The sequence below is a fragment of the Nerophis lumbriciformis genome, linkage group LG09 (assembly GCF_033978685.3).
Source record: "Nerophis lumbriciformis linkage group LG09, RoL_Nlum_v2.1, whole genome shotgun sequence".
In the NCBI taxonomy this organism is placed as follows: Eukaryota; Metazoa; Chordata; class Actinopteri; order Syngnathiformes; family Syngnathidae; genus Nerophis; species Nerophis lumbriciformis.
In genome coordinates, this window is record NC_084556.2 from 31,472,920 (window position 1) to 31,500,000 (window position 27,081).

Sequence of the window (27,081 nt, forward strand, 5' to 3'; positions counted from 1 at the left end):
ATTTGATATGCCATTGATATTTTTATTATTATTATTATTATTATTATTATTATTTGAAACTCGATTTTGCATGTCGCTATAAAGTTATATAAGCCTTGCTTGTTCAATATTCAATGCAAAACTTGTTTGGGTCCCTATTAAAAGGTTAATTTGTTCAACCTTGGCCCGCGGCTTTGTTCAGTTTAAAATTTTGGCCCACTCTGTATTTGAGTTTGACACCCCTGCCCTATCTCCTCTGACTTTGAGCATGACTGAAACAGACTGAACGATACAATATCAAACACGATTCATTCAGAATCAGAAATACTTTAATAATTCTGTGCAGTTACTTAATATTTTAAAACAAATCTGTTTTAGTTAGTTACAATTAGATTAAAGTTCAATCTGGCATAACATAAATTCAACATTTAATATGAAAATACTTTTTAATTCCCTAAATCGCACCACTGCAATTTTGCCTATTGTACATTTCTCTCCTATATGACATACTCAACTATGCTCTACTCTACTATACCTATTTGATAATAAAATAGGTTTCAAAACTGTTGAACCAAAAGTCATGCCTTGCTGCATTCAAATTATTCAAGACTCTTTTTTTATCTTTTCCCTTAAAGCTGCTTTCCATTTTCAGACATACAGAGAAAAGTCTAGTCTAAAATAATACGTTATTAGTATTGTAGCTCACGCATACACATGGAAAAATGCTAATTGCTGCAGGTTTTTCTCACAGCATTATTTTTTGAAAATCCTCACATGGGTGAGATACTGGCTCATATCAAACAGTGTTTCTATGCTGAGCGCCAAAGTCGTTATTCGTCTTAGGGCTGTTTAGGCAAAGAAGAGATAATTGGGTTGAGCAGAGAAACCATGGCCAATTGAGGCTCTCACTTCTGAAATAGATACATAAGACACTGCTTTGGCTTTAATTAACAAAAGGTTGTTTTGGGCATAAGATCAAAAGAGATATGCATGCATGGTAAATTTATCCCTCCTTAGATGCTCACATTGGCCTAGTTTTGGAACCAAATTCTGCTAACCAATCATCATCAAAGGAAGGAGTGTTGCTAAATAATTATTTGTCATAAAGAGAAGTGTCTTTTGTTGTGCAACACATAGGGAATAGTGTTCTTGTTGACAGGCAAAATTGTGACAGTTTAGAATTTAAGTTGCTAATCTGTTTTATTGTGCTTGTTTCTCAGCCACGTTGCTTCTCATTACAGTTGAAGAATGTGACATGATAGATACAATTTTGGTGGCTTTACATTTATTTTTCTACATGTAGACTGCAATATTATAATCAATACAGCACCACTCACATAATTTGCATCCTATGAATACAACACTAAAATGCACACTGACAATTACATTTTCATCTGACTTGTAGAGCTGGTGCTTTTATTTAATTTGTTTCCATCAGTTATGTTGCAATACATCAATGTACGTTAAAATGTCTGCACACAGACATACAACTCATTGTCTGACAACCCTGAAATGTCAGCAAAGTAATCGGTCATCAAGTGGAAAATGAAATCCGACATGAAAGAGCTGTGATCCATCCATCCGTGTGAACAATGCCAGTCATCATTTAACCTGCTTCACTTAATACTCCAGAGATTGTTCTGACAGACTACTGGAGTATTTACACAAGGAAAATGTCAGAATCTGAATATGGATTAGGGTGACACACTTGTTGTTAAAGAGTTGCATTAAAGGGGTCTTTTATGTTTTTTTTCTACTTTTCAAACACTTTCTTGTGGTCTACATAACTGCACCAATTGTGTCAAGAGGAGTGGTCAAAAACTCAACCAGAAGCTTGTGGATGGCTACCAAAGGCGCCTTATTGCAGTGAAACTTGCCAAGGGACATGTAACCAAATATTAACATTGCCGTATGTATACTTTTGACCCAGCAGATTTGGTCACATTTTCAGTAGACCCATAATAAATTCATAAAAGAACCAAACTTCATGAATGTTTTTTGTGACAAATAAGTATGTGCTCCAATCACTCTATCACACAAAAATAAGAGTTGTAGAAATTATTGGAAAATCAAGACAGCCATGACATTATGTTCTTTACATATATATATATATATATATATATATATATATATATATATATATTCCTGTCGCTGGCCGGCTTCGCTGTGTGGGGCCGGTGGTCCCTTGTTCCCCGGGTGCCACACGTGCTGTTTTGGGTTGGGCTCTCTGTGTAGCTGGGGGCATACTTCGGCTCCCGCACATACTGGGAGACAAATATATTGTACATACAAATACACATATATACTCACATACACACAATTATTCATACATATATACATACATACATACGTGTACACCTAGGTTAGAGTACCAACGATAGTCACACACACACTAGGTGTGGTGAAATGTGTCCTCTGCATTTGACCCATCCCCTTGTTCACCCCGTAGGAGGGGAGGGGAGGAGTGGGCAGCAGCGGTGGCCGCGCTCGGGAATCATTTTTGGTGATACCTACGCTCTCACATGAATACACAAATACAGTAATACCTACACACTTAAAGTTCGTACATCCACATGCACATTCACTGTAGAAACATACATATACACATACTGTACATAATCAAGCACATATGCATACATTCAGTCACGCATATAATCACGTTTCGTCAAACATATATTAACATTGTTCCTCTAGGGGAAACTGGGTTACACGTAACAAGCTTAACCTATTGTTACTATAACAATCTACAAGGTTAATACAGTTTGCTTCTCTTTCTTCCCCTCCATTTATCTGCTTTCTTTGGTATTTCAAGTTGTCATTACATATATGTATTGTTGCATTTGAAACAATTGTATTGTTGAAAATACAGGTAATTATTGTTATTCATTATCAATAATGCTATTGCTATTAGTATTTGTATTGCTCCATTTGTAGTATAATAATGTTCATTGTCATCTCTGTGTTAATATTTACTTCACTAAATGCTCCTCTGCTTTTACTTTTACTATCATATTTGTACATATCGTATTTGCTGATGATTTTCTGTTGTTGTTGTTATTGTTGTTTGTTGTTGCTGTCTCTCTGTCTTATCCCCCTCTAGTCCCCCCAATTTCCCCCTCTGTTTTCCTTTTTTTGTCTTTCTATCTCCTGCTGCTGCGGCCCAGCTGCGCCAAATAATAATATAAAAACATTTAATAAAGTCAAATACAAATAAGGCAACAAGAGAAGTATCCCACACTTCTCTTTTGTAAAGTAAATATGTACAGTTAATATGGTTATCTACATCAACAATATGGTTTGCCTGAGTAGCTGGAAAGGACAGAAAAAAAAACAAAGAAAGAAAAAGGTAAATAGGCATATTGCTGCATACTATACCACTAGCACAATCATCAGGGAAGTGAGCCATTTATTGTTATCTTTATAAACAACTGCAATTAATATTAGGTGATGTGCATACTTTTTGTTTAAGGAAGTATGTGGACTAATGTGATTAACACCCATATTAAGATGAACATGAATCATCAGAAAGCCTCATTATCTCAAACTAAATGGAACAAAAAGAGTTAAAGGAGGCCTATTGTGAAAAATCCATTTTTCTTACCTATTGTTACCTGTTTTTGTGTATTCCGGATCTGTATACGTCCCGAAAAATTTAAATCAAACCATGCAGTTATGGCGGAGATCTTTAGACAAAAATCTTGCCTTCCTTCATACTTTGACCAAACAAGACGTTTAGAATTTGCCCAGTTTGTGACATTTTTCCCAAGTGTGACTTTAGCGGATATTTCCATATATGGTAAAGTTTTACCTGAAAAGCTTTGCGGCAGTCCGCAAATAAGCTCCTTCTTTTTCTCTATTCTCTTGTTTTGGGGCAGACTGGCTTGTATAAACACATGCATCCTCTGTACAAATCGTCTTGTATTGACTATTGGAATTCTCTTTTCACTCTTTTCAACAAGTCAACGCTAAAGAGACTTCAGACTGTACAAAATGCAGCTGCCAGACTTTTGACCGGTGCACCCAGAACATATGACCCCCATTTTATCCAGTCTTCATTGGCTTCCAGTTAAATCCCGCATTGAGTTTAAAATTTTAGTCCTGACATTATGTGCATAGCATGGTGGGGCCCATCAGTACATCACTGACTTGCTATGCTTCAGGGCGCAGCCTCCGGTCTTCAGGCCAGGGTCTTCTAAAGATCCCAAAAACTCGTTTTAAAACCTGTGGAGACCTGGCATTCCAGGCTATAGCTCCCAGACTCTGGAACAATTTGCACCAGTGCCTCTGTGATGTTGACTGTGTTGAAACTTTTAAGAAATATTTGAAAGCTTCTCTTTTTAGTAAAGCTATTAGTAAATGCACCTTTTAACTACCAATTTTAATCCACTTTGTATCCTGTTTATGATGTTGCCCCTGTTGTTTTAATTGAATTGTTGTTTTACTTCACCTATGTTTTGTACAGAGCTTTATTTTATCTGTGAAAAGCGCTTTATAAATAAAATGTACTTACTTACTTACAAATGAGCGTATAGTTCCAACTTATATCTGTCAGTAGACTCGATATAGAAGCACTATAAACAACATAGCTGACAGGGAAAAGATGCTTAGTGTTGAAGTGGAGGCACGTTAACAAGACCTCCCACAAAACGGTTCATTCTACAGAAACGGTCAGAAAGCAGCTGAAAGATGATCTGTAAAACATAATCTATCCAAAATGTTGACCAAAGAACCACCATTACATGTTAAGTAGACCACAAGGAAGTATTTTAAATGTAGGAAAAAATTATATGAATCTTTCAACTGAAAATTATAAGTAAAAAAAATGCTTAAAAGTTTCAGATTGGTGCAATGTAATAGCAAAAGTAACAAGATTACCATTTTGTTGCAGACAGTTAACAAGAAAAATATGCAAACTGACAACAAAAGACTCAAGAATAATTAAGTATCATGATATATTTATAAAACACATTTGAAAAAAGCTCAAGCTGTCCCATGTGTTGTACAAGTTCAGTGAAATTTCAATAATCAAAAACAATAAATTGACCAACCACAATAAAAATATTTGACCGGCTTAGCGAAGAAATAAAATTGCTGATAAAAGCAAATAAAATATTTAAAACTGTACGAAAAAGTATATCACTGTGCTTTGCTTTTCCACTGATTTAAGTTAGTTCAACAAAAAGTAATTATAAGCATACCTGGCTTACAGCTTGATACATTGAGTCAAAAGTGTTATTTGTGTAAAGTGGTTCTTACTTGGTACTTTAGCAATTCTGCCATGCTGTCAGACAATGGGTTAAATCCCAGCCCCATCCTGATGACTTATTTAAAATACCTCATCTATATTTCAGTAAAGCTTTCATTGGAGGAAGAGTCCCTGTGGAGTGTGCTAAGGGAAGAGACATAGACTGTCCCTCTCTATAATTAACAAGCATGGTGAGAGTACAAATAACTACCACTGTACAGGGAAACACACTTTAATAGACCCATAGTCAGTCACATTGGTTTTATTTATTTCAGAGTGATACTCAGATTTAGTAAACACATGCTATGTTAGTTTACGTTGTCATAGTTTTACAGGTACCAGTGGTTATATAGTATTATAAATATCACCACCAGTTAAGGTGTCTGTCATGATTTGTCTTTCACCACTTGTAATAAAAGCAAGTTGAGAAACAAGCTGATGACCTGGAGTGTGTTTAGGTTTTATTAAATAAAGTACAAACTTAGCTGTAGTATCTCGTCCCCACTGGATCCCATCTGTCTGTGGATGTCAGTTTAGTAGGCCGTAAGAGGGAAGTGTATGGGTCTTGAGACACTCATATCTGTCAAACAGATTAGTCACATATGCCTCAGTCCATTGGGATGCCTCAGACTACATACACTCCCAGCCATGGTAGACCTAAATTGACGCAAGCAGTAAAAAGACTTGATTACACATGAAGATGAGTTTTTGTCTTGGACATTCTTGCATGATTACAACTACAAATATCCATATTTATACATACGTACATCATGAAACACAGCTGTACTGTTTTTGATGCATTCGGTGTTATAAGGATCATAGCAAGCCAGAATTTAAAACTATAACACACCTGGCCCTTTTTTAAATGTACCTATTATGATTCTAATGTACATGTAAATACTTCATTGTGGTCTAAATAATTGGATATGCTTTAAATATTGTGTGAATTTTGCTCCACAGTCACATTTATAACCTATTTTATGAGTCTGTTTGCAAGATGTTTGTTTGTAGATGCGTTCCCAGGTTGCAAATACAGCCGTCCACACCCCGTCCTCTCCAAAAGTATCAGTATTTATTTGTTGAAAATTTAAACAGTTAAATATATATCTTGAATTTGAACATCACCACTATTTTTTTATCCAGTTACAGAAGAAAATTTACTTCATAAACAATATATAGACTCGCCGACCAGCAAGGTACACTTGCCCTTTCTTGGATCGAGAAAAAAAAGCTGCTTTTACCAGCCTTTAAGCCACTGCATGTTGGTGTTATTGTGCGCATGCCAAGATTAGATGAAAATAATACTTCATCTTACTTCAACTTGTGTTTCCACAAACCAAGTTCCATTGTTGCCTTTTTTATCCTTCTGAGTTCAGCGACTAATTAAATTTCATAGTACCGTATTTTTCGGAGTATAAGTCGCACCGGAGTATAAGTCGCACCTGCCAAAAATGCATAATAAAAAAGGAAAAAAAACATATATAAGTCGCACTGGAGCCCGGCCAAACTATGAAAAATAACTGCGACTTATAGTCCGAAAAATACGGTAGTCTAAATGTCGTTGACAAACACAAGTATTTATTTTTTTGTATTTATTTTAAAGACATAGAGCAGGGGTCGGCAACCTTTACCAGTCAAAGAGCCACTTTGATCAGTTTCACAAATTATAGAAAATAATGGGAGCCGCAACATTTTTTTGAAATTTAAAATGAAATAACACTGCATACAAAGTTTTTTTTTGCTGTGTATAAACCAGGGGTCTCAGACACGCTGCCCACACCTTAATATGGAATTTGAATGCTCGTGCGGCACGCGGGTTTTATATGAATGGCGATTGTCAGCGTCATGCGTGCCGAGATGGTACAGCATATAGCACCCACTGCAACCAGCGTGCCTGATCAGCCACACGTGGGCTTCCGCTTGCTCACGTAAGTGACAGCAACACATACTTGGTCAACAACCACACAGGTTACACTGACGGTGGCGGTATAAAAAAAACTTTAACACTCTTACTAATAATGCGCCACACTGTGAACCCACACCAAACAAGAATGACAAACACATTTCGGGAGAACATCTGCACCGTAACACAACATAAACACAACTGAACACATACCCAGAATCCCATGCAGCCCTAACTCTTTCGGGATACATTATACACCCCCGCTACCAAACCCCGCCCACCTCAACCGACGCACAGAGGGGGGGGGGGGGTTGATGTGTGAGGGAGCAGGGTTAGGGTGGGGGCGGGGTTTGGTGGTAGCAGAGGTGTATAATGTAGCCCGGAAGAGTCAGGGCTGCATGGGATTCTGAGTATTTGTCCTGTTGTGTTTATGTTGTGTTACGGTGCAGATGTTCTCCCGAAATGTGTTTGTCATTCTTGTTTGGTGTGGGTTCACAGTGTGGCGCATTATTAGTAAGAGTGTTAAATTTGTTTTATATGGTCACCGTCAGTGTGACCTGTGTGACTGTTGACCAAGTATGCATTGCTGTCACGTACGTGTGCAAGCAGAAGATGCATACTGTATAACAAGTGGTTGGGCTGGCACACTATTAATACAGATTGTAGAGGGCGTCAAATGTTGTACCATCATGGCACGCCCTTATTATAGATGTAAGGGTGAAAATCGGTGAATATTAATCCCGGGACTTTTATGCGAGAGTCACTGAATTCCGGAAGTCTCACGGGAAAATCGGAGGGTTCGGCAAGTAAGCTGCTGAGCCGCATCAGAGTGATCAAAGAGCCGCATGCGGCTCCGGAGCCGCGGGTTGCCGACCCCTGACATAGAGCATGCGGCTGGACATGAAACGAGAAGGAATATGTATACGGAAGTGCCAGTGGCAGCAGTTTTGTTCAGTAAAAGGGGAGGAGGTTTGCTGACACAGGTGGCCAAGAATGACACGCTGCAACAATTACTTGATTAATTCAATTAGAAAAAAGCTTTGATTTATATTCTGTCGCTTTGATTAATTGTTTGAGTGTAACTCATACAAATTGATAAAATTCGGACCGCTTGGAGTCCTTTATACTGTATATGTGAACTTTTAATACGCTGACATAGTTTACACACAATAATAATTGTTCATTGGAAAATCGGAATAAATACAAATTGGTTTGGGTGTACATCTATTTTTTCAGCAACTTTATGATGTGCATTTTTTAGAAAAAAGAATTAGTGTTATGGCAAGCAGATAACATTTTATTTAAACTATTTTCCCTAAAATATGCGATGAAGCTAGAAAAGTCTGTTTTATCCGATTACTTGATGAATCTAACCAACTAATTGAAAATAATCGATAGCTGCAGCCCTATTCACAACATATGCAATCTTAAAAAGACTGCAAATGCCCGCAAATCCAGTTATCCAAAACTGTGTGCAAGCTCATGCCCATATGCATGAACCTTACGATTTGACCTTTTGGCGTTGTTAAACATGAGTATCCAACATTATATTATTTTACTTATTTTTTGCCTGGTTTTGTATTTGTTTTGTATCATCCCGTGAGATGTACCGTATTTTTAGGACTATAAGTCGCAGTTCTTTTCATAGTTTGGCCGGGCTCCAGTGCAACTTGTGTTTTTTTTCTTCTTTATTATGCATTTTTGGCAGGTGTGACTTATACTCCGAAAAATACGGTATATTACTTTTTTTGTTTTGTTCGGTTTGTACTTTATGAAGTTTTTTTTTGTGGGTTTTTTTGTGTTTGTTTTCATTATATTTGGATGTAATTGTTGGTTTATATAATATCCATTAAGTAAGACTACGTATTATGTTGAAGGGGGCAGGAAAATATAGGATTTTTCTTCATCCTGCCCCTTCTCAGGCATTGGTGTGTAAATGTATAATTGAGGTATAATTGTCTATCGATCAAAGATGCACATCAATGAAGGAGATAAATAAAAATGAAAAAAACATTGTGACAACATTTTGTAAGTTCGAAAAGAGTAAAATCTTCAGAGGTCCCCTTTAAGGTTTTGGCATCATTGAGGCTGAAATCTTGTGCTACCTTGTATATTTCAGTATAATGACAAAGAAGCCATTCTTCAAGTTCCCTTGGACACTTGTGACACTGTCATCCATACAAATGCATGGAAGGTAGGGATTGATACATCCTAAAAGAGGCCTGTTGTGCCCACAGAGATGGAGGTCATGTGGTGAGGAGAACATTCTTAGCAGGATTAGGGACATGTTTATTTACCAACGTGGATGTGCTGGACTAAGTGGAAGGGAAAAGTAGCATCTAAAGAGAGGTGGAAGGAAATAAATAGTGTTAATGTTACATTCTCAAGACTTGTGGAAGGGCTAGAAAGGTTTACTGTCCAAGCTGATGTGGACAGAGAAAGACAATGAACAACAGCCAGAATGTTTTCTAATTAAAGTCAGTATGAACCAGTTATAAAGCTTTGACGTAACATGAACGCAACACAACTATTAATGCTTATGGTATCATTTATCAATAAATGGCTGCTGATAAACAGTCTGCTTTAATCTAATAGAATAGAGATGCTCAAATAGCTGAACATGTCAGGGGATATAAAATATTTTGATTAAAAATATACCCAAAAAATTGTTTCCAAAGAGAGAGGATTATGTAAGAAAATGACCGGTTATACAACATTCCAACTTGGCTTCTAGCTGTAGCTCCTGCTGAATGCTTAACTCAGCATTGAATGTGAAGAATCTACCAATGTGAGGGATGGTTACTATCATTGTTCTGCTTGTCCTGGCATGAGAAGTAGTGGTCGGAGTAGTGGCAGGAATGGTGTGTAAATGTGAGTGCGGCCGGGGAAGCCACGCCTCCCGATTCCGGTACTCATCACAGCAATAATGATCTGAATATAATGCTGCCTGCTCACCCGCCCGTCGGCATACCGTACTGTCACTCTTGTGGAGGATATATGTATTCTCTCGTGTCTTGACGCACACTGGCAGCCACTCACTGATGGGACACGTAGTCTGCCTCAGCAACGCGCGCATGCACGCACGCACACACCCACACACCCACACACAAACAGACACAGCGAGAAAGACAGCATAAAAGGAGACCTGTTGTAGGAAAGAAGAAATGGAAGAATCGGATATTTCCTCTGTTTCTCCCTCGCTGCGACTGAGCGGTGGTGATTGTGGATGCTGAACAAATGCGACCACGCTGACAACCGATACACACATTCATCACTCCACAGCAGCCACGGATTGTTGGATTAGTCGTCTGTGGGAGTCGCGGATAGAACCAACATGGGGAACCAAGCAGGGAGACCGGAGGAAACCGAGACAGGTCTGCTTTTGTTGTACCTTTGCCTGCCACACCTTAGTCTCTTAAATGTAAACGGCGAGCACATTGTTTGGTTAAATTTGAGCTGACAAACATGTCATGTGTCGACACATGTCTGTAAGACAAGTTCTGACTGAGATGTGTAATCAACTGACGACGAGTACAGATGCAAATGGCCTTGAGTCATGCAAGGCAATTAAATGTTTTTAAGGTTTGTTCTCGTGACATGAATTATGTGAACATACTGTATTTGTACTCGGCTAATTTTACGTCTGTCTTCAGCAAGTAGAACTCTGTTCTATGCAGTAACTGATTTGGGTAGCAGGAGTAAAAATTGTCTGCGAATAAGCATGATAGAGGAGCTGGGATTATAAACCTCAGTCTTGCATCCTTCCTCTGCCTTGAGCAGAATGGGTCTGCGCAAGATTTCCATTTCAAATTCACTCAAATGCAACTTATTGCTCATCAAGGATCAAAGAGGCAAAATATTTTTGAAACAATTTTCTTAACAGTCTTATTTTAGACCCATGTCAAGAAAAGTGATGAAATAATTATGTACTACCCTCACTATGTTCTGTCCTAAACCTACCAAGATCTGCTTTGTTGGCGCCTATTAACAGCAAACACCTACAAACTCCACATGCTAGAAGTAAAGATAGTGTTTATGTTTGGTATTAGTAGACACACACCCACACCACATTAGCTTTTTTTTTATTTTATTTTAACTCAGTGGCGGGTGTGAGGGCATGTATTTTTGCAGATAGAACACAAAGACTCAAAGCAATAAATTGCAAAGCAGCAATATAGTTTCTTTCTTCATGCACACAAACACTTACAGAAACAAGTGGTTAGGTAACAGATTATGCACAAAATGACTAACAAGCAAGGCTAATCTTCTAATTTATAATTTTTATAAAGCAAAATAACTTATTTCACACCTTTTTTTTTTATTTTTAAATTTATTAATCAATCAACAAAACAATACACAACACCACAACAATGCAATCCAATTCCAAAACCAAACCCATCCCAGCAACATTAAGAACAACAAACAGAGCAATTGAGAGCAATTGAGGACACACAAACCCAAATGTAGTGAAACAAAAATGAACATTATCGACAACAGCATCAATATTAGTAACAATTTCAAGATAGCAGTGATTAAAAAACCCTCATTGATATCATCATTAAAACATTAATAAAAAATAATAAACAATTTTGAAATGAACAATAGTGTCACAGTGGCTTACACTTGCATCACATCCCATAAGCCCGACAACACACCGCGTCCAACATTTTCCACAAAGATATAATAAGTCATATTTTGGTTCATTTATTAGTTCAAACAAATTTAAATAATGCATCCCATATTCCAATATATGACTCATTATCTACACTATATGCAGTTTGTTCTACTGATATCATCTCCATAGCTTGTGTGTACCAGTCAGTATGAGTTGGACTATCAACATCTATCCATTTTTTAAATATTACCCTTTTTGTTATTATGCATATTGAAAGAAAAACATTTTTACTCTTTGATGACACGTTACTAAATTGATGTAGATCCCCAAGAATACAAGTTTGCAATATTTTTGAAACAATTTTCTTAACAGTCTTATTTTAGACCCATGTCAAGAAAAGTGATGAAATAATCATGTACTACCCTCACTATGTTCTGTCCTAAACCTACCAAGATCTGCTTTGTTGGCGCCTATTAACAGCAAACACCTACAAACTCCACATGCTAGAAGTAAAGATAGTGTTTATGTTTGGTATTAGTAGACACACACCCACACCACAGTAGCTTTTTTTTTTATTATTTTAACTCAGTGGCGGGTGTGAGGGCATGTATTTTTGCAGATAGAACACAAAGACTCAAAGCAATAAATCGAAAAGCAGCAATATAGTTTATTTCTTCATGCACACAAACACTTACAGAAACAAGTGGTTAGGTAACAGATTATGCACAAAATGACTAACAAGCAAGGCTAATCTTCTAATTCATATTTTTTATAAAGCAAAATAACTGCTTTTATTTCACACCTTTTTGATGTAAGTCATGTTGCTTCTCATGACTGTATATATATATATATATATATATATATATATATATATATATATATATATATATATATATATACTCTATTTATATCATAAAATCACATACAATGCTATACTAGTGAAAGAAATGAGCCTCAAACCACGGCAACTTTGGCCACCACATTTTTAAAAAAAGGTGCTGCAAATTCAGGCATCCTGAAGGTGACCGATTAACACTTTATCACAATCACACTTAACATGTAAACCCACTTTACAATAATCAATGGGGCCTCTTTCATAAAATACAATTATTCATAGGTCTGTAGGCATGAGTCGATTACCGGTTTTAAAGTGTACCGTGGTATGAAAAAGTGACGGGTTAAAAACTACCAAAAAAAGGGTGCAAGTCCACTGAACTGAACTAAAATGATTAAAATGGCTGCTTTGGAATGCTTTGGCGCTGTAAAAATACATATATCCAATGCTTGGAAGAAGACGATTACCCAACGTGCTAAACGTGCTTACAGACAGTGTCAGCAAGAGAAGGCAACACATCAACATGATCGCTATATGCTAAATTTAAGGCAACATTAATGCTGTCTTGAAAATAACTAGCCACCCATTGCATCTGGCATGAGTTAAACAAATACTAACTTGTTGCTGAAAAAGAGGGCTAACACCAGCTAGCAAAAATGACGCAAAGAAGAGAAGCGTATGCATACATGTTACCGTATGTTTTAATTTAACACTAAAATCAAATTACAATTGACGCAAGAAATGTTTAAAAGCTCACCAAATACACCAACAACTCATACACTTTTGTGGACAAATTATGAGCAAGTCTCCAAATCATGGTCAGTGTCAGTTTTTAGCTGAGGCCTACTTTAATTTATTTTATGAAATCTTAATTTAAAAAAAAAAAAAATTGTTTAGATTGTGATCTTCTTGAGCCACTTAGGGATTGTGTTTATTTTCATTTTGTGTTGTTTTTTTACAAAGAAAATATTTATATTGTTAAGACTTGAGTTGCACGTTTAGCAACAGTAGACTACATTTAAGAACTGCACTTTATCCATCATTTATTTAGAAAGAGCTCAGTTATTTTTTTAAATCTATTTTAAAGGGGAACTGCACTTGGGAATTTTGCCCATCTTTCACAATCATTATGAGAAACAAAAACACACATGTCCTTTTATTTTTTATGAATTTAAAGATGATACACGCTTGAAAGATGTGGCTCATGGGAGTCACCGTTGTAGCCTTCAAAGCCCTCTAAAACAACTTCAAAACCCTCCAACAATGTTTTATATACACAGTGCACAATATGTTCAATATTTACCGTATTTTGATCATTTTAATCATTTCCGGGACTGATTTATTCCGCAAATTGATTTCAGTTTCCTGACTTCTGGCAACATGTGTGTTCCTATCATGGCAGACTTGGTAACAGACAATGAAGAGGACTATTTTTGGACAAATGAGAATTTACAATCGTATACTTTCGAAGCTAAATATACTGTTGCTTATAGAAGTGAACGGGAAGAAAGAGAGACGTGGAATCAGACTGTAGCCGGAAGAGGGGGATGAAAGCTATAAATATAGAACTTGGAGCCCAGATACTTCGACATAAATGGATAGCTTACCCAAAATCAACCGGAAACGTCCCCCGCCAGTTGGACCAGACAACTGTCCATCGAGTGAGTCACTTTAATATCGATCATGATACACGCTGCACGCCATGCGTGTTAGTACAACTACAGTACAGTCTGGCTAGCTCAGCTGTGTACAAACCAAACATGAAATGTGGGCTAATACTTTACAAATGCTGTAATATGAATGTTCATGTTTTTCAGTAAGTGCAAACTGGTGTTGTATCGCAGTGTTGTGCATTACAAACCCAAACGTCTTTCGTGTTGGCGTAGAAGTTAGCTTATCTCTTACCGTAGTTAGCTTTTACGGTTAGTACAGAAACACGCCGATGTGTTACTACGATTGAAAAATAGTTCCTCAGTGTTCGCTCTTACAATATCAATGCCGCTACGGTTGGTTATTATACAGGTTACGTAACGTAAATTAAGTATGGTTGACGGTTTTGAATGCATTTTTAAAATGATTTAGAGGCAGAATTGATTGCTCCCATTAGCTGCATTGCTAGCCACCTAAAACGAGCTGATTTTTTATGTTAGAAGGCAGAGGTGTGGACTCGAGTCACATGACTTGGACTCGAGTCAGACTCGAGTCATGAATTTGATGACTTTAGACTCGACAAAATGTAAAGAGACTTGCAACTCGACTTGGACTTTAGCATCAATGACTTGTGACTTCACTTGGACTTGAGCCTTTTGACTTGACATGACTTGCTACTTTCCCCAAAACCCAATGATTAAAAGTTAATCAGGAGCACTCCGTATCTTCCATTGTGTACGTGTGTGCGGTGTCTGTCAGTACAATAGCCTATCAAATTAGATCCACGTTGTTTTCGTCCCACAGCATTCATCCAATCAAATTGCAGAACAACCATTGATTGATTGATTGAAACTTTTATTAGTAGATTGCACAGTTCAGTACATATTCCGTACAATTGACCACTAAATGGTAACACCCGAATAAGTTTTTCCACTTGATTAAGTCGGGGTCCACGTAAATCAATTCATGGTAACCAACGAAGAATAGCTCTCAAACAACGAGCCAGTGAGGAAAAATGACGCCATAGATAGTTTCGTTCGGGTATTAAAACTAAGACTTGGTCAACAAAAAACGAATTGCAACAACTTCCAACTTCGTTCGACATTTGAAGTTGCACAAAGAAGGGTAAGTTTTGAATGTAAGCTAACGTTTATTGGCTAAGTAACGTAGCTTTTATTTGCTGTGTAGTTAAATCAGTGAGGCTGTAAATTCACTGCTAACGTTATAACCATAGACATCTTATAAGTAGACGCAGCATCGAGCGCTACTGGCGCAGATGAGACGCGTGGCCGCCATATTGGAGATGGTGATCCACTCCACTCAGTGCAATTCATTTGGTAGGAGCAATGAACTGTCAGCACATTTAATTCATCTTACCTCACTGAATACCACTGATGTTCACAAGTTTTTTGTCATACGTGTAGCTATGATAAAGTACACATGTTTTGGCGTGTTTTATTATTCATAGTTTGCTTAACAGTAATAGAATATTCTTATATGCTATAAGTGACCAGACGTCCAAGATCAAAACTGGGAATATAATCCCAGAGAAGGGGGAAAAAAACGGTCAGCTATTTTTGAATTCAAGAAACAATATGATTAGGTTATATAAACATACGTATATTCTACATAAACAATGTATGAATACATTAGATATCTATATATCTTAGGGACCTATCGACTGTATCTCTGTTGCTGCAGCAGCAGAGAGTTTATTCTGTCTTGACGCTTTGTATTGATATTTTGTATTACATTCTTACCTTCAATGATCATGTTTACAGTGATTGTTTTATATGTATTTTTTTATGTATGCCGCTTTGGATAAAAGCGTCTGCCAAATACTTAAACATAAACACCTGAAAGTCTTTATATCAGCTAAAACCACCAATTTTTTTTCACTGGATTCAGAATAAAACCAAATTCTGTCTTACCCAACAATGTTAGTATTTGAATATTGTTACTTGAAGACTTATTCCTGGTTACAATTATACTGTTAAAGTATTGTCTTATACTTTGCCTAAAATGAGAACACATCATAATCAGTGGCGGCTGGTGAATTTTGTTTTAGGTGGGGCAGAAAGTTTGTAAACCAAACCCCTATAGGGGGTCATCCTCACCCAGAAGATTTCTTTGTGATTTTCACATACAAATATTGAAGATCTTTGCTCTTTCTCAACTCTGTGGTAATATTCTTTTCACAAAATACAACCAATAGTACGTTAATGTTAAATCTTACTTGTGAAAAGTAATCCCCCGATTCCTATTTTCAACAGTCCGCTCATTTGAGCAGGAAAACGCTGAACACTTTGTTTTCTACCTGTCAACTGTCAGTTTAGGCTGCTCGCCGGCTCCTCATCACCACTTCAAGATGGCGACCAAATTGCTCGCGTCACAGCAGCCAATGCTGCGTCCATTAATAAGATGTCTATGATTATAACGTCATTGAAAACACGGCAATCTGTTGCGTCCACTGCAGTTCGATACCATATTCATACTTTTTGTCAAGTGATTTTTTTAAGCAGGGTTGCATGAGGTACCTACACATAACGTTACATTAGTCAATGTATCACACACAGTAACGTAACGTTAGACTGCGGTCAGCAGCACCGCATATTTTAGCCACCTACAAAAAGACAAACAGTCAAATAAATGTCAGTTAAAATGTATACTATATTAAGAATATGTGTACATATTGCATAGGGCCCTGACATCTAAAAAGTACAACTCTGTTCATTGTTATGTTCATGTATTTGTTATGTTTTTCATGTGTACGCACACATAAACACACATACAGTATGAGATGAGATCAATGAGATAAGGTAAGAACAGGATAGAAACTGCTGTGGAACCAGTTACAATGCAATATGCCATGGAAATACAATGTTAACGCTTTTGTGCAAATAAGTACAGTTGCACTTGTTTTTTCAAATGTGTTTAATCTGTAAAGGAATGAGTTAAATGTTTAAAATGACTGGTTAATAGTGCTGTTATGAAGTGCAATGTCAGCACTATTTTTTTTCCTGCAATTTCAAATGCACTTGTTTTAATAAATTAGTACAGCGTTTTAAAAGCATACACAATCTGTGTAAATATATTAGTCTGTGGTTAAAAGGACTTGAAAGGACTCTAAACTCAAAATGCAGGACTTGGGACTTAACTCTGGACTTTCCAGTCTTGACTTTGGACTTGACTCGAGACTTGAGGGCAAAGACTTGAGACTTATTTGTGACTTGCAAAACAATGGCTTGGTCCCACCTCTGTTAGAAGGCAAAAAAACAAACAACTTTTGTCTTGTTGTCTCTCATAAAGATTGTGAACGATAGGCAAAATAAGTAAAAAATAAAAATAAAAAAGTGCAGTTCCCCTTTATATACATAAGCTCCACCTTAATCATGTTCTATTATATTAAATTACTGTGTTTTTCAATAAAGGCATTTTAAATAAAACATTTTAGAGGTTTCATTATAATGGGGGGCGGCGTGGCTCAGTTGGTAAAGCAGTCGTGCCAGCAACTTGAGGGTTTCAGCCTCGATTTCCGCTTCCACCATCCTAGACACAGCTGTCGTGTCCTTGGGCAAGACACATTACCCACCTGCTTCCAGTGGCACCCACGATGGTTTAAATGTAACTTAAAGATGTAGATAATGGGTTTTACTATGTAAAGCGCTTTTGAGTCACTAGAGAAAATATAACTCACATTCACTAATACTACAGTATATCATGTAACCGGGATAGTCAGAAACTCCTACCAACCAGTGCCTTAGTTTAGTTAATTATTAGGTTTCTAATATCGCTAATTGTACATTTAAGTAATTATAGCCATTAGTTCATCTACTTATGGTACATATGTTTTGCTTTCAATGAACACTGATTAATCATCTTACACAATATACAGTTGCATTTTATAAGATTGTGAGTTTCCTCCGCCGGGTGGCGGGGCTCTCCCTTAGAGATAGGGTGAGAAGCTCTGCCATCCGGAGGGAGCTCAAAGTAAAGCCGCTGCTCCTCCACATCGAGAGGAGCCAGATGAGGTGGTTCGGGCATCTGGTCAGGATGCCACCCTAACGCCTCCTTAGGGAGGTGTTTAGGGCACGTCCGACCGGTAGGAGGCCACGGGGAAGACCCAGGACACGTTGGGAAGACTATGTTTCCCGGCTGGCCTGGGAACGCCTCGGGGTCCCACAGGAAGAGCTGGACGAAGTGGCTGGGGAGAGGGAAGTCTGGGCTTCCCTGCTTAGGCTGCTGCCCCCGCGACCCGACCTCGGATAAGCAGAAGAAGATGGATGGATGGATGTGAGATTCTAGTTTTGGGAAGTAGATTAAATCTATCGAGTCTACCAGGTTCAGAGAAATGTGTGCGTTGGAGCCTTTTTTAATACAGTTTGATGGATAGTGAGTGTCAGCATTGTGCTGCAGTGATAGGTCATTACCACAACCAAACTGCAATGAGTGCTGCAACACTGAGCCTTTCTGCCTCCCACTCGCTTACCAACATCGTGGCCCAGACTATAGTCTGTGGTCAGCATGCTGTCAGTTGTTGATGAATTGATACTAAATTATAGTCCAATGACAGCGTGTCTATTTTCAGGACTGTTCTACAGCCTGTTCTGTGTGAGCTCCAAAAAACAAAAAGTTGAAGCATTGTAGTTAAGTGAGGTAAATTAAGATGTATTGACTTTCTTATGGTCAAAAATAGAAGTTTCCCCACACGTGTGGTTTCTTAAAAAGGTAATTGATAAGAACTGTGTAATATTTCAAAGTACCGGTAGGCTCCTTTGTTTATTAAGTTGGCAATGGTGCACATATTTTATTATGTTGTCATTGGAATGCCAGAGTTAGCTTTTTTTCTTCCAGGTCACACCAAGTACGGCAGCAATACCACATGAAGTTGTGTTATGTTCAGAGGGTTCAAAATACAGGCTTCTAATGCATGTTAAATGTGGGAAATTACATTATACTGTGATTGCATAATTTGGGAGCGTGTCATAAACTACTTTTTCCATTAAATTGACTTGATTGTGATATATTGCCACTGTAGAGCTACTTGAGAGTACTTGATACTTGTAGAGGACTTTAGAGGAAAAATTCTCAATTTGCTCATAATTTTTTTTGCTATTATACGTTTCCATCAAGTATTTGAAACACATCAAGCATTTACATCAGTGGTCCCCAACCACCGGGCCGCGGCCCGGTACCGGTCCATGGATCGATTGGTACCGGGCCGCACAAGAAATAAAAAAATAATTTTATTTTTTTATTTTTTTATTAAAGGCCTACTGAAACCCACTACTACCGACCACGCAGTCTGATAGTTTATATATCAATGATGAAATCTTAACATTGCAACACATGCCAATACGGCCGGGTTAGCTTACTAAAGTGCAATTTTAAATTTTGCGCGAAATATCCTGCTGAAAACGTCTCGGTATGATGACGTCACGGACTGTAGAGGACATTTTGGGACAGCATGGTGGCCAGCTATTAAGTCGTCTGTTTTCATCGCAAAATTCCACAGTATTCTGGACATCTGTGTTGGTGAATCTTTTGCAATTTGTTCAATTAACAATGGAGACAGCAAAGAAAAAAGCTATAGGTGGGAAGCAGTGTTTTGCGGGCGGCTGCAGCAACACAAACACAGCCGGTGTTTCATAGTTTACATTCCCGAAAGATGACAGTGAAGCTTTACCATTGGCCTGTGGAGAACCGGGACAGCAGAGACTCTTACCAGGAGGACTTTGAGTTGGATGCGCAGACGCGGTACCGTGAGTACGCATGCAGCTGCGGCTTCCAAACATTTGATCGCTTGCCCGTACGTGCGTGCCGCTATGTGCATGTCACGTATGTAACTTTGGGGACTTTGGGGAAATATATGTGCTGTATGAACTTTGGGGAGGTGAACGGTACTTTGGGCTGTGGGATTGAGTGTGTTGTGCAGGTGTTTGAGTTGTATTGGCGAGTTATATGTACGGGAGGGGGGAGGTGTTTGTTATGTGGGATTAATTTGCGGCATATTAAATATAAGCCTGGTTGTGTTTTGGCTAATAGAGTATATATATATATATATATATATATGTCTTGTGTTTATTTACTGTTTTAGTCATTCCCAGTTGAATATCAGGTCCCACCCGCCTCTCACAGCATCTTCCCTATCTGAATCGCTCCCACTGCCCTCTAGTCCTTCATTCTCACTTTCCTCATCCACGAATCTTTCATCCTCGCTCAAATCAATGGGGAAATCGTCGCTTTCCCGGTCCGAATCGCTCTCACTGCTGGTGGCCATGATTGTAAACAATGTGCGGATGTGAGGAGCTCCACAACCTGTGACGTCACGCGCATATCGTCTGCTACTTCCGGTAGAGGCAAGGCTTTTTTATCAGCGACCAAAAGTTGCGAACTTTATCGTTGATGTTCTCTACTAAATCCTTTCAGCAAAAATATGGCAATATCGCGAAATGATCAAGTATGACACATACACTCTTAGAAATAAAAGTGCTAAGTAGAACCATATAAGGTTCTTCGGCTCGTCCTCATAGGAGAACCCTTTTTGGCTACAGGTAGAACCTTTTTATAAAGGTTCCACTTGGAACCCTTTTGGAGGGTTCTACCTAGAACCCAACATGAAGGGTTATACCTAGAACTGTGTGTGTAAGGTTCCACCCAGAACCCCCTATGAGAGGTTCTACAAAGAACCCACGCAGGGAGTTCCACTAAGAACCCTTTCATGTTTCAAGGGTTTCATCCAGAACCCACACAGGGAGTTCCACTAAGAACCCTTTTGTAAATCAAGGGTTTCATCTAGAACCCACGCAGGGAGTTCCACTAAGAACCCTTTCGTATTTCAAGGGTTTCATCTAGAACCCACACAGGGAGTTCCACTAAGAACCCTTTTGTAAATCAAGGGTTTCATCTAGAACCCACGCAGGGAGTTCCACTAAGAACCCTTTTGTAAATCAAGGGTTTCATCTAGAACCCACGCAGGGAGTTCCACTAAGAACCCTTTCGTATTTCAAGGGTTTCATCTAGAACCCATGCAGGGAGTTCCACTAAGAACCCTTTCATGTTTCAAGGGTTTCATCTAGAACCCACACAGGGAGTTCCACTAAGAACTCTTTCATGTTTCAAGGGTTTCATCTAGACCTGACACGGGGGGTTCTAAAAACATCCCTTTTCAAAGGTTTTCACCGATAACCGTCTTGTCTTCTGAGGGTTCTATAAAGAACCATATTGTATTCTACAGATCAGTTTAGTTCATATTATATTGTGGTCATTTATCATGTTGACATTGAACAAACATTCAAAACATTTTAATGAGAAAAACATTTATTTAAAGATAGTCCAACAAAACAGGAGAGGCTTTGTAGGTCCCAGGGGAGAACAGGTCAAAAGTCAGCATAGGTCCAGTGGAATCAGCAACATGACACATCATGCTGTCCTCAGTAGGTGAATTTGTGTAAATAAATCTCCAGCAATGGTGACATGGCAGAAAGAGACACAAAATAGTTTTAGTTCAATCAATCCAAGGTGCACTTAGTGCATTTACTGCGCCTTATTGTAAGCTATCTACCAACAATAAAAGAATGCATGTTCCAATGAAAAGAATCAGTGTACATACTGTATGTACTAATTGTGACAGTGGAACAGAATCATGAGAAAGTGAGGGAATCCCACAAAGTTTTCACATTGATTTAAATAATGTTGAAATACTTTTCAGTGTTATGTAACAAGTACTCAAAATGTTACGTATTGTAACAATAATGGAAATCTAGAGACGTCACTATGACAAAATGTATTGGTCCAAAATATGTATTAAATAAGGGATTTTTTTTTATCAATATGTACAAACAAAGGGCAGCAGCAGGAATTTGACCATTAACAAGAACATAAAGCATGAAATCCTATGCTGCAACACATCTACTCACTACTCCCCACTTCCGACACAGTTGTATAGTCTCTTCACTGACACTGTGGTCCTTGATCCCCAACACAAATCTTTTAATGAAAATAAGAGTTGTTCTCAGTTCCTTTGGGTACTGGACAGCAAAAACAAAATAAAGTGACATTAATGCACTCATAGCATATGATATGTCCATGCTGCTGTCCTCAGTCAAAACCTGTATACCATCCAGGTATAGGGTTATCCTTTGTGCCTGCAAAAGGTTCCCCTCGTGTGTGTTATGGAGCATGATTGCTGGAGTAGGCACGCTTGGCTCCTATGCAATAAAAACAGATACATGTCAGTAAATAAAACCTGCTGTGAAAACAGCAAAATGACTCAATGTTGCCATAATATGGATAATGCCAATTCCTAAATCTTGACCTTAAATGCAGTATTTACCTCCAGTAGAGTGTATAGAAAGGATGAGTCCTCTCTGAAAATGAAAGGCAACAGTAGAATTGCTGCATCCCTAATGAGTCCTGAGGAAATACAATTATTCTGTAATATTTTTTGTTTTCAGTAATACAGATTGTGGCTCCTATAGATACACATATAGGCCTAGATACCTCGTCTTACTGAATCATCCAGGCAGGCATTGATTGCCCTCTGACAGCAGTCCTTTAAGTCACACATAGATGCTCTTTGAACCATCTTCGTTGCCATTCGATCCAGCTCTGTGACCATTCTGCGATCAGCTTCTACAAGGAATTGCTCCTTCATCTCCCACAGAAGCTGTAAGGAGGGATACAAAGTGTCATCTCAAAATACTTGATGATCATAAATGAAATAATACACATACAATTAAATATGGTCAATTCAATGCTTGAAGATACCAACTATTTTAGGAAGCTTCAGTGCGGGAAACTTTTCGATGATTTCCTCTGCCTTGGCAGTTGCCATGAAGGTCTTTCGGTATGCATAGGTTCGTCTCATTCTCTCCTTTAAAGAGTTCAGATCTGGGTGTACCTTAAGCATCTCTGTAGACATTTCATTGATATGAGCTTCAATGCTCCTTTCATCCTCTCTACATTCTTCACTCTCCTGAGCCTATATGCATTCAAGAAAAATGACAAGCAATATAGTAAGAGGTAACCATTAAGATGAGGTATACATGTTTTTTAAAAAGTTATATAATATGGAAGAATCATCCTCTCTGTAACCGTCGTCTTGTGTTATCTTTTTGCTACCACTATGTTGGAGACCAAGCTCAAGCCCAGTCTCCCCGCTCCTCCTACCCGCACATTAGTGTGTGCTCAACATGGATGTATTAGATCCATGGTGCTCACCAGCCCACCCATCCCTCCAAAGACGAGCTAGATGGCGACCGCAACGCCGCTACCGACAACATTAAAGCTCCTTCTAACATTGACAATTTATACTATAATATTTCATTAAAATAACAACTATGATAACCTTTTTAGGATGATTTAAGATTAATATACAGATATATTGTAACCTATTTTGTTATGGCAGCTCTCAGCAGAGCTTTGTCAGGTATTGTATTGTTTGACCACAATACAATTTGTTTGTTTGTTTTCTACAAGAAAACAAACAAATAAGCAAACGAACAAAACATAACAAGAAACAAATGCTTAGTCCACCTTTTACCATAAAAGTCCTCAGCTAGGGTCAAGCATGCTGAAATAAGATATTATATTTAGCTCACCTTGATTCTTGGAAGTTTCTTCTGTTCTCTCTCCTGTTCTTCTTTGTTCTGTTCTGTTCACAGTAATCACTATTGGTATGTCACACCTGGTTTGTAGGCAGGGAAGACCAGACCATGTGGTGCAATCCATGGGGCAACCAGCTCTTAACTCACACATGACAGCCACCATCATGCCAGCTCCCTGGCCCAACACACCAAACCTTGCCCTTTCCCCTGGGAGATCAGGGTTCAATTCCCAGCATCAACAAACCCTGATGTAGTAGCCTAAAAGTCAGCATTACAGTGTGATTTTTGCATCAGTTAAGGCTTGGCCTCTGACATCAAAGACCGTTGTCTATCAATGAACTTATGTGCAGCTTCACAACTCGACTAAGCCAGTCAGCAGGGTACAGCAGCCATGGGATGAGGCCGATCATGGAAATGTATGAGGAGGAGACAAATACATGAGTAAAATTGTCTGTACAATAAGTGTTTAATATTTTTTAAATTGTCTGTCACTAATCCACACATCACCTCAGTATGCATTAACATGGTCACTCTGCATCAACCAGGCCTTGAACTCACAACTTCAAACTGTATCCCTAGATCACCTGACTTGTAACAAACTTTCAAAAGTCTTTGTCCAGTGAGTCGTATAGCTCACTTAGATGCCCCAGAAAGAGGGGTTATATCCTTGCTGCAGGGACCCCCTTGCTAGTTCTTTGCTGTGTGTCATTTCCTCCTGGAGAAGGGAGTAGTGTAACTAAACTAAATAAACACAATTATAACTGTTGCGCAGCGATGGGTCGGGTCCGGGCGGTTTTTGGCAAATTAAGGCAATTCTGAGCAACTAACAGGAGAACAGGAAGGCAAGACAGTTGACATTATAATGTTCCTTTTGCACCAGTTGAGACTAAAATCCACAACAATAGAACCAAAGACTGTGGTCTATCATGCTGAGCTAATTGGCAAGTGACAATTCAACAGTGGCTTCACAAATTGATTAAGCCATTCACTGTTGTGCATGCAGATTTGAAACCACTGTAAATATATCAGTTATCAAGACAAACATCTGAAAATACACATATTGCATCTGGTAATTTGATTTTTTAATTGATTCGATTTGCTCCATAAGTTAATAACTGATGTTTAATCTATCATGACTCTAAAATGTATATGTTTGCTTCACAAAGTCCATCTGGCATTTTCATGAGCTGTCATCACCACCTTTGTCAGGGCTTGAACCCAGGTTCTTTGGCACCAAGAACCAGCTCCTAAATCACTGAGCTATTTCTCAAACGGAATCACCAGCCAGACAGCAGTTGTCAAGGCAGATTTCAAAAATGGTCCTCCCAGTCACAGCTAATCTTTGCCTGAGTCAACAAGATTTGCTGATGAAGATCTTGCTTTCTTATAATTAATGGTTGTGGAAATAAATTGGTAACAGAACATTTTAGTTATAGGACTGCCATTATTTGTATGTCTGATCAGAAGGTGTAAGGTAATAGACTAGTATGGTGGACCTGATGACTGAAGGCAGCCAGCTGGTTAGCTCAGTCACTATTGCCAGTGACTTTAGACTGGGTGGCAGGTGTTCAAATCCCAAGAGGGGCAATTATGTTACAGTTTGATCAACAGGATCTGGGGAAGAAGAGCTTGCTTTAAAATAAACAAACAAATTGTATATGAAAAGTATTTGTATCAGTAGTCACAAGGAAATGTATTTTGCACCATTATTGGCAAATGTTATCAGGAAGTATGTCCCTGGTGACACAGGATCTTACCCATGCTTTCAACAATCCCTGAAGAACTCTTTCTTCCAAAAACGGTTCTCTGGATCAAAATAGTTCTTACTGGAACCCTTAGTGTTAGTGAGAACCCTTTTAAAACCAATTATTCAGAAAAGGGGTTTTAAAGGGTTCTTACTGGAACCATTAGCGTTACCAAGAACCCTTGAAAAACCCTTTCTTCGGGAAAGGGTTTTTCAGAAGCAAATGGTTCCAGTTAGAACCTCAGCCCTTGTAGAAGAACCCTTTTGGAACCCTTATTTCTAAGAGTGTAGAATGGAGCTGCTTTCCCCGTTTAAATAAGAAAATCGCATTTCAGTAGGTCTTTAAATCAACATAAAAAACACAAGATACACTTACAATTAGTGCACCAACCCAAAAAACCTCCCTCCCCCATTTATACTCATTCACACTCATTCGCACAAAAGGGTTGTTTCTTTCTGTTATTAATATTTCTGTTTCCTACATTATATATCAATATCGATCAATACAGTCTGCAGGGATACAGTCTGTAAGCACACATGATTGTATTTTTTTTATGACAAAAAAATACCATACCAAATTCACTGGAGACACAACTACACTTGTAACTAATTTGATACAACCACGTGGAATTAGCATTGGCTAGACATTTTTGAATCGTGTTGTATTGTGATCAGGATGTAAATTGTACCTGTTTACCAATATATCACCAATTAATGAAGATGTTCAGTATTTTAAATGTATCGAATATATGACTCCCCCTATTCATAACATTGTCTTACAGCAGGGGTTCTTAACCTTTTTGACCTCAAGGCCCAACTTTTCCACAACAGAGGGGCCACTCAAAAACTGAATTAGTTGTCTTACTCTTGATTTTATTTGCATTAATTATATCTAATCTACTTACAGTTTACAACTTTGTCAAATGGTATGAAACCATGTGTTTATCCCAACTGTTATTATTATTATTATTATTTAGTTGCATATCAGGCTGATGAGAAAAAATAAGTACTAATCAAATATACAGGCATAAGATGGGACTCCGTTCTAAAATAAACTAATTTAATTATGAATATGTTTCTTAACTAAACTGTCAGTAAAATTAAAGTGCAAATGAAAATACACCATCACCACTTTAATCATAATTCTTGCGCTTAAAAAACTTCTGTTTGTTTGAGATTGTCATTACTGCCACAAGCGGTAGAAAAGTGTATACAACTGAGTACCACTGCAGTTCATAGGGACCACTGCTGAGACATTTTTTGGTGTTCCTCTAGGCGGCGCACCCAGCCCAACAAAGGCCCCTGTGGTTAAGAAAGACTGTTTTACAGGACCCCAAAAACAATTCTTAATATCCTAAACATCCTTCTATGACCTGCCCCTTTTAGATTTTGATATAAATATGCCATAACTGTACATGTAATAGACTTTGGTATATATTAGTGATGTCATATGATTAATCTTTTTATTCAGAATAATGACACTTTTGAATTTGGATTAATCA

The 27,081-nt window shown here is 38.1% G+C and overlaps 1 protein-coding gene and 1 long non-coding RNA gene across 4 annotated transcripts in view; one reads left to right on the plus strand and one right to left on the minus strand.

Annotated features, from left to right (window-relative positions):
- specc1 (sperm antigen with calponin homology and coiled-coil domains 1) overlaps window positions 1–27,081 on the plus strand; it is a 163,765-nt gene that overhangs the window by 43,427 nt on the left and 93,257 nt on the right. Inside the window, exon 1 of one of the 3 annotated variants that reach the window (XM_061963340.2) lies at window positions 9,325–10,501. The exons of the other annotated variants lie outside the window; for them this stretch is intronic. Within the exon in view, the coding sequence (XP_061819324.1) occupies window positions 10,462–10,501 (40 nt within the window). The 5' untranslated portion in view covers window positions 9,325–10,461. Of the gene's footprint in view, window positions 1–9,324; window positions 10,502–27,081 lie in introns of those variants that run through there. 3 annotated transcript variants of the gene reach the window in all.
- Window positions 22,210–22,802, minus strand: LOC140679032 (uncharacterized). The gene is made up of 3 exons (XR_012050607.1): window positions 22,730–22,802; window positions 22,563–22,642; window positions 22,210–22,437 (listed from the first exon to the last, which is right to left on the minus strand). It is a non-coding gene; the product is annotated as an uncharacterized lncRNA (long non-coding RNA).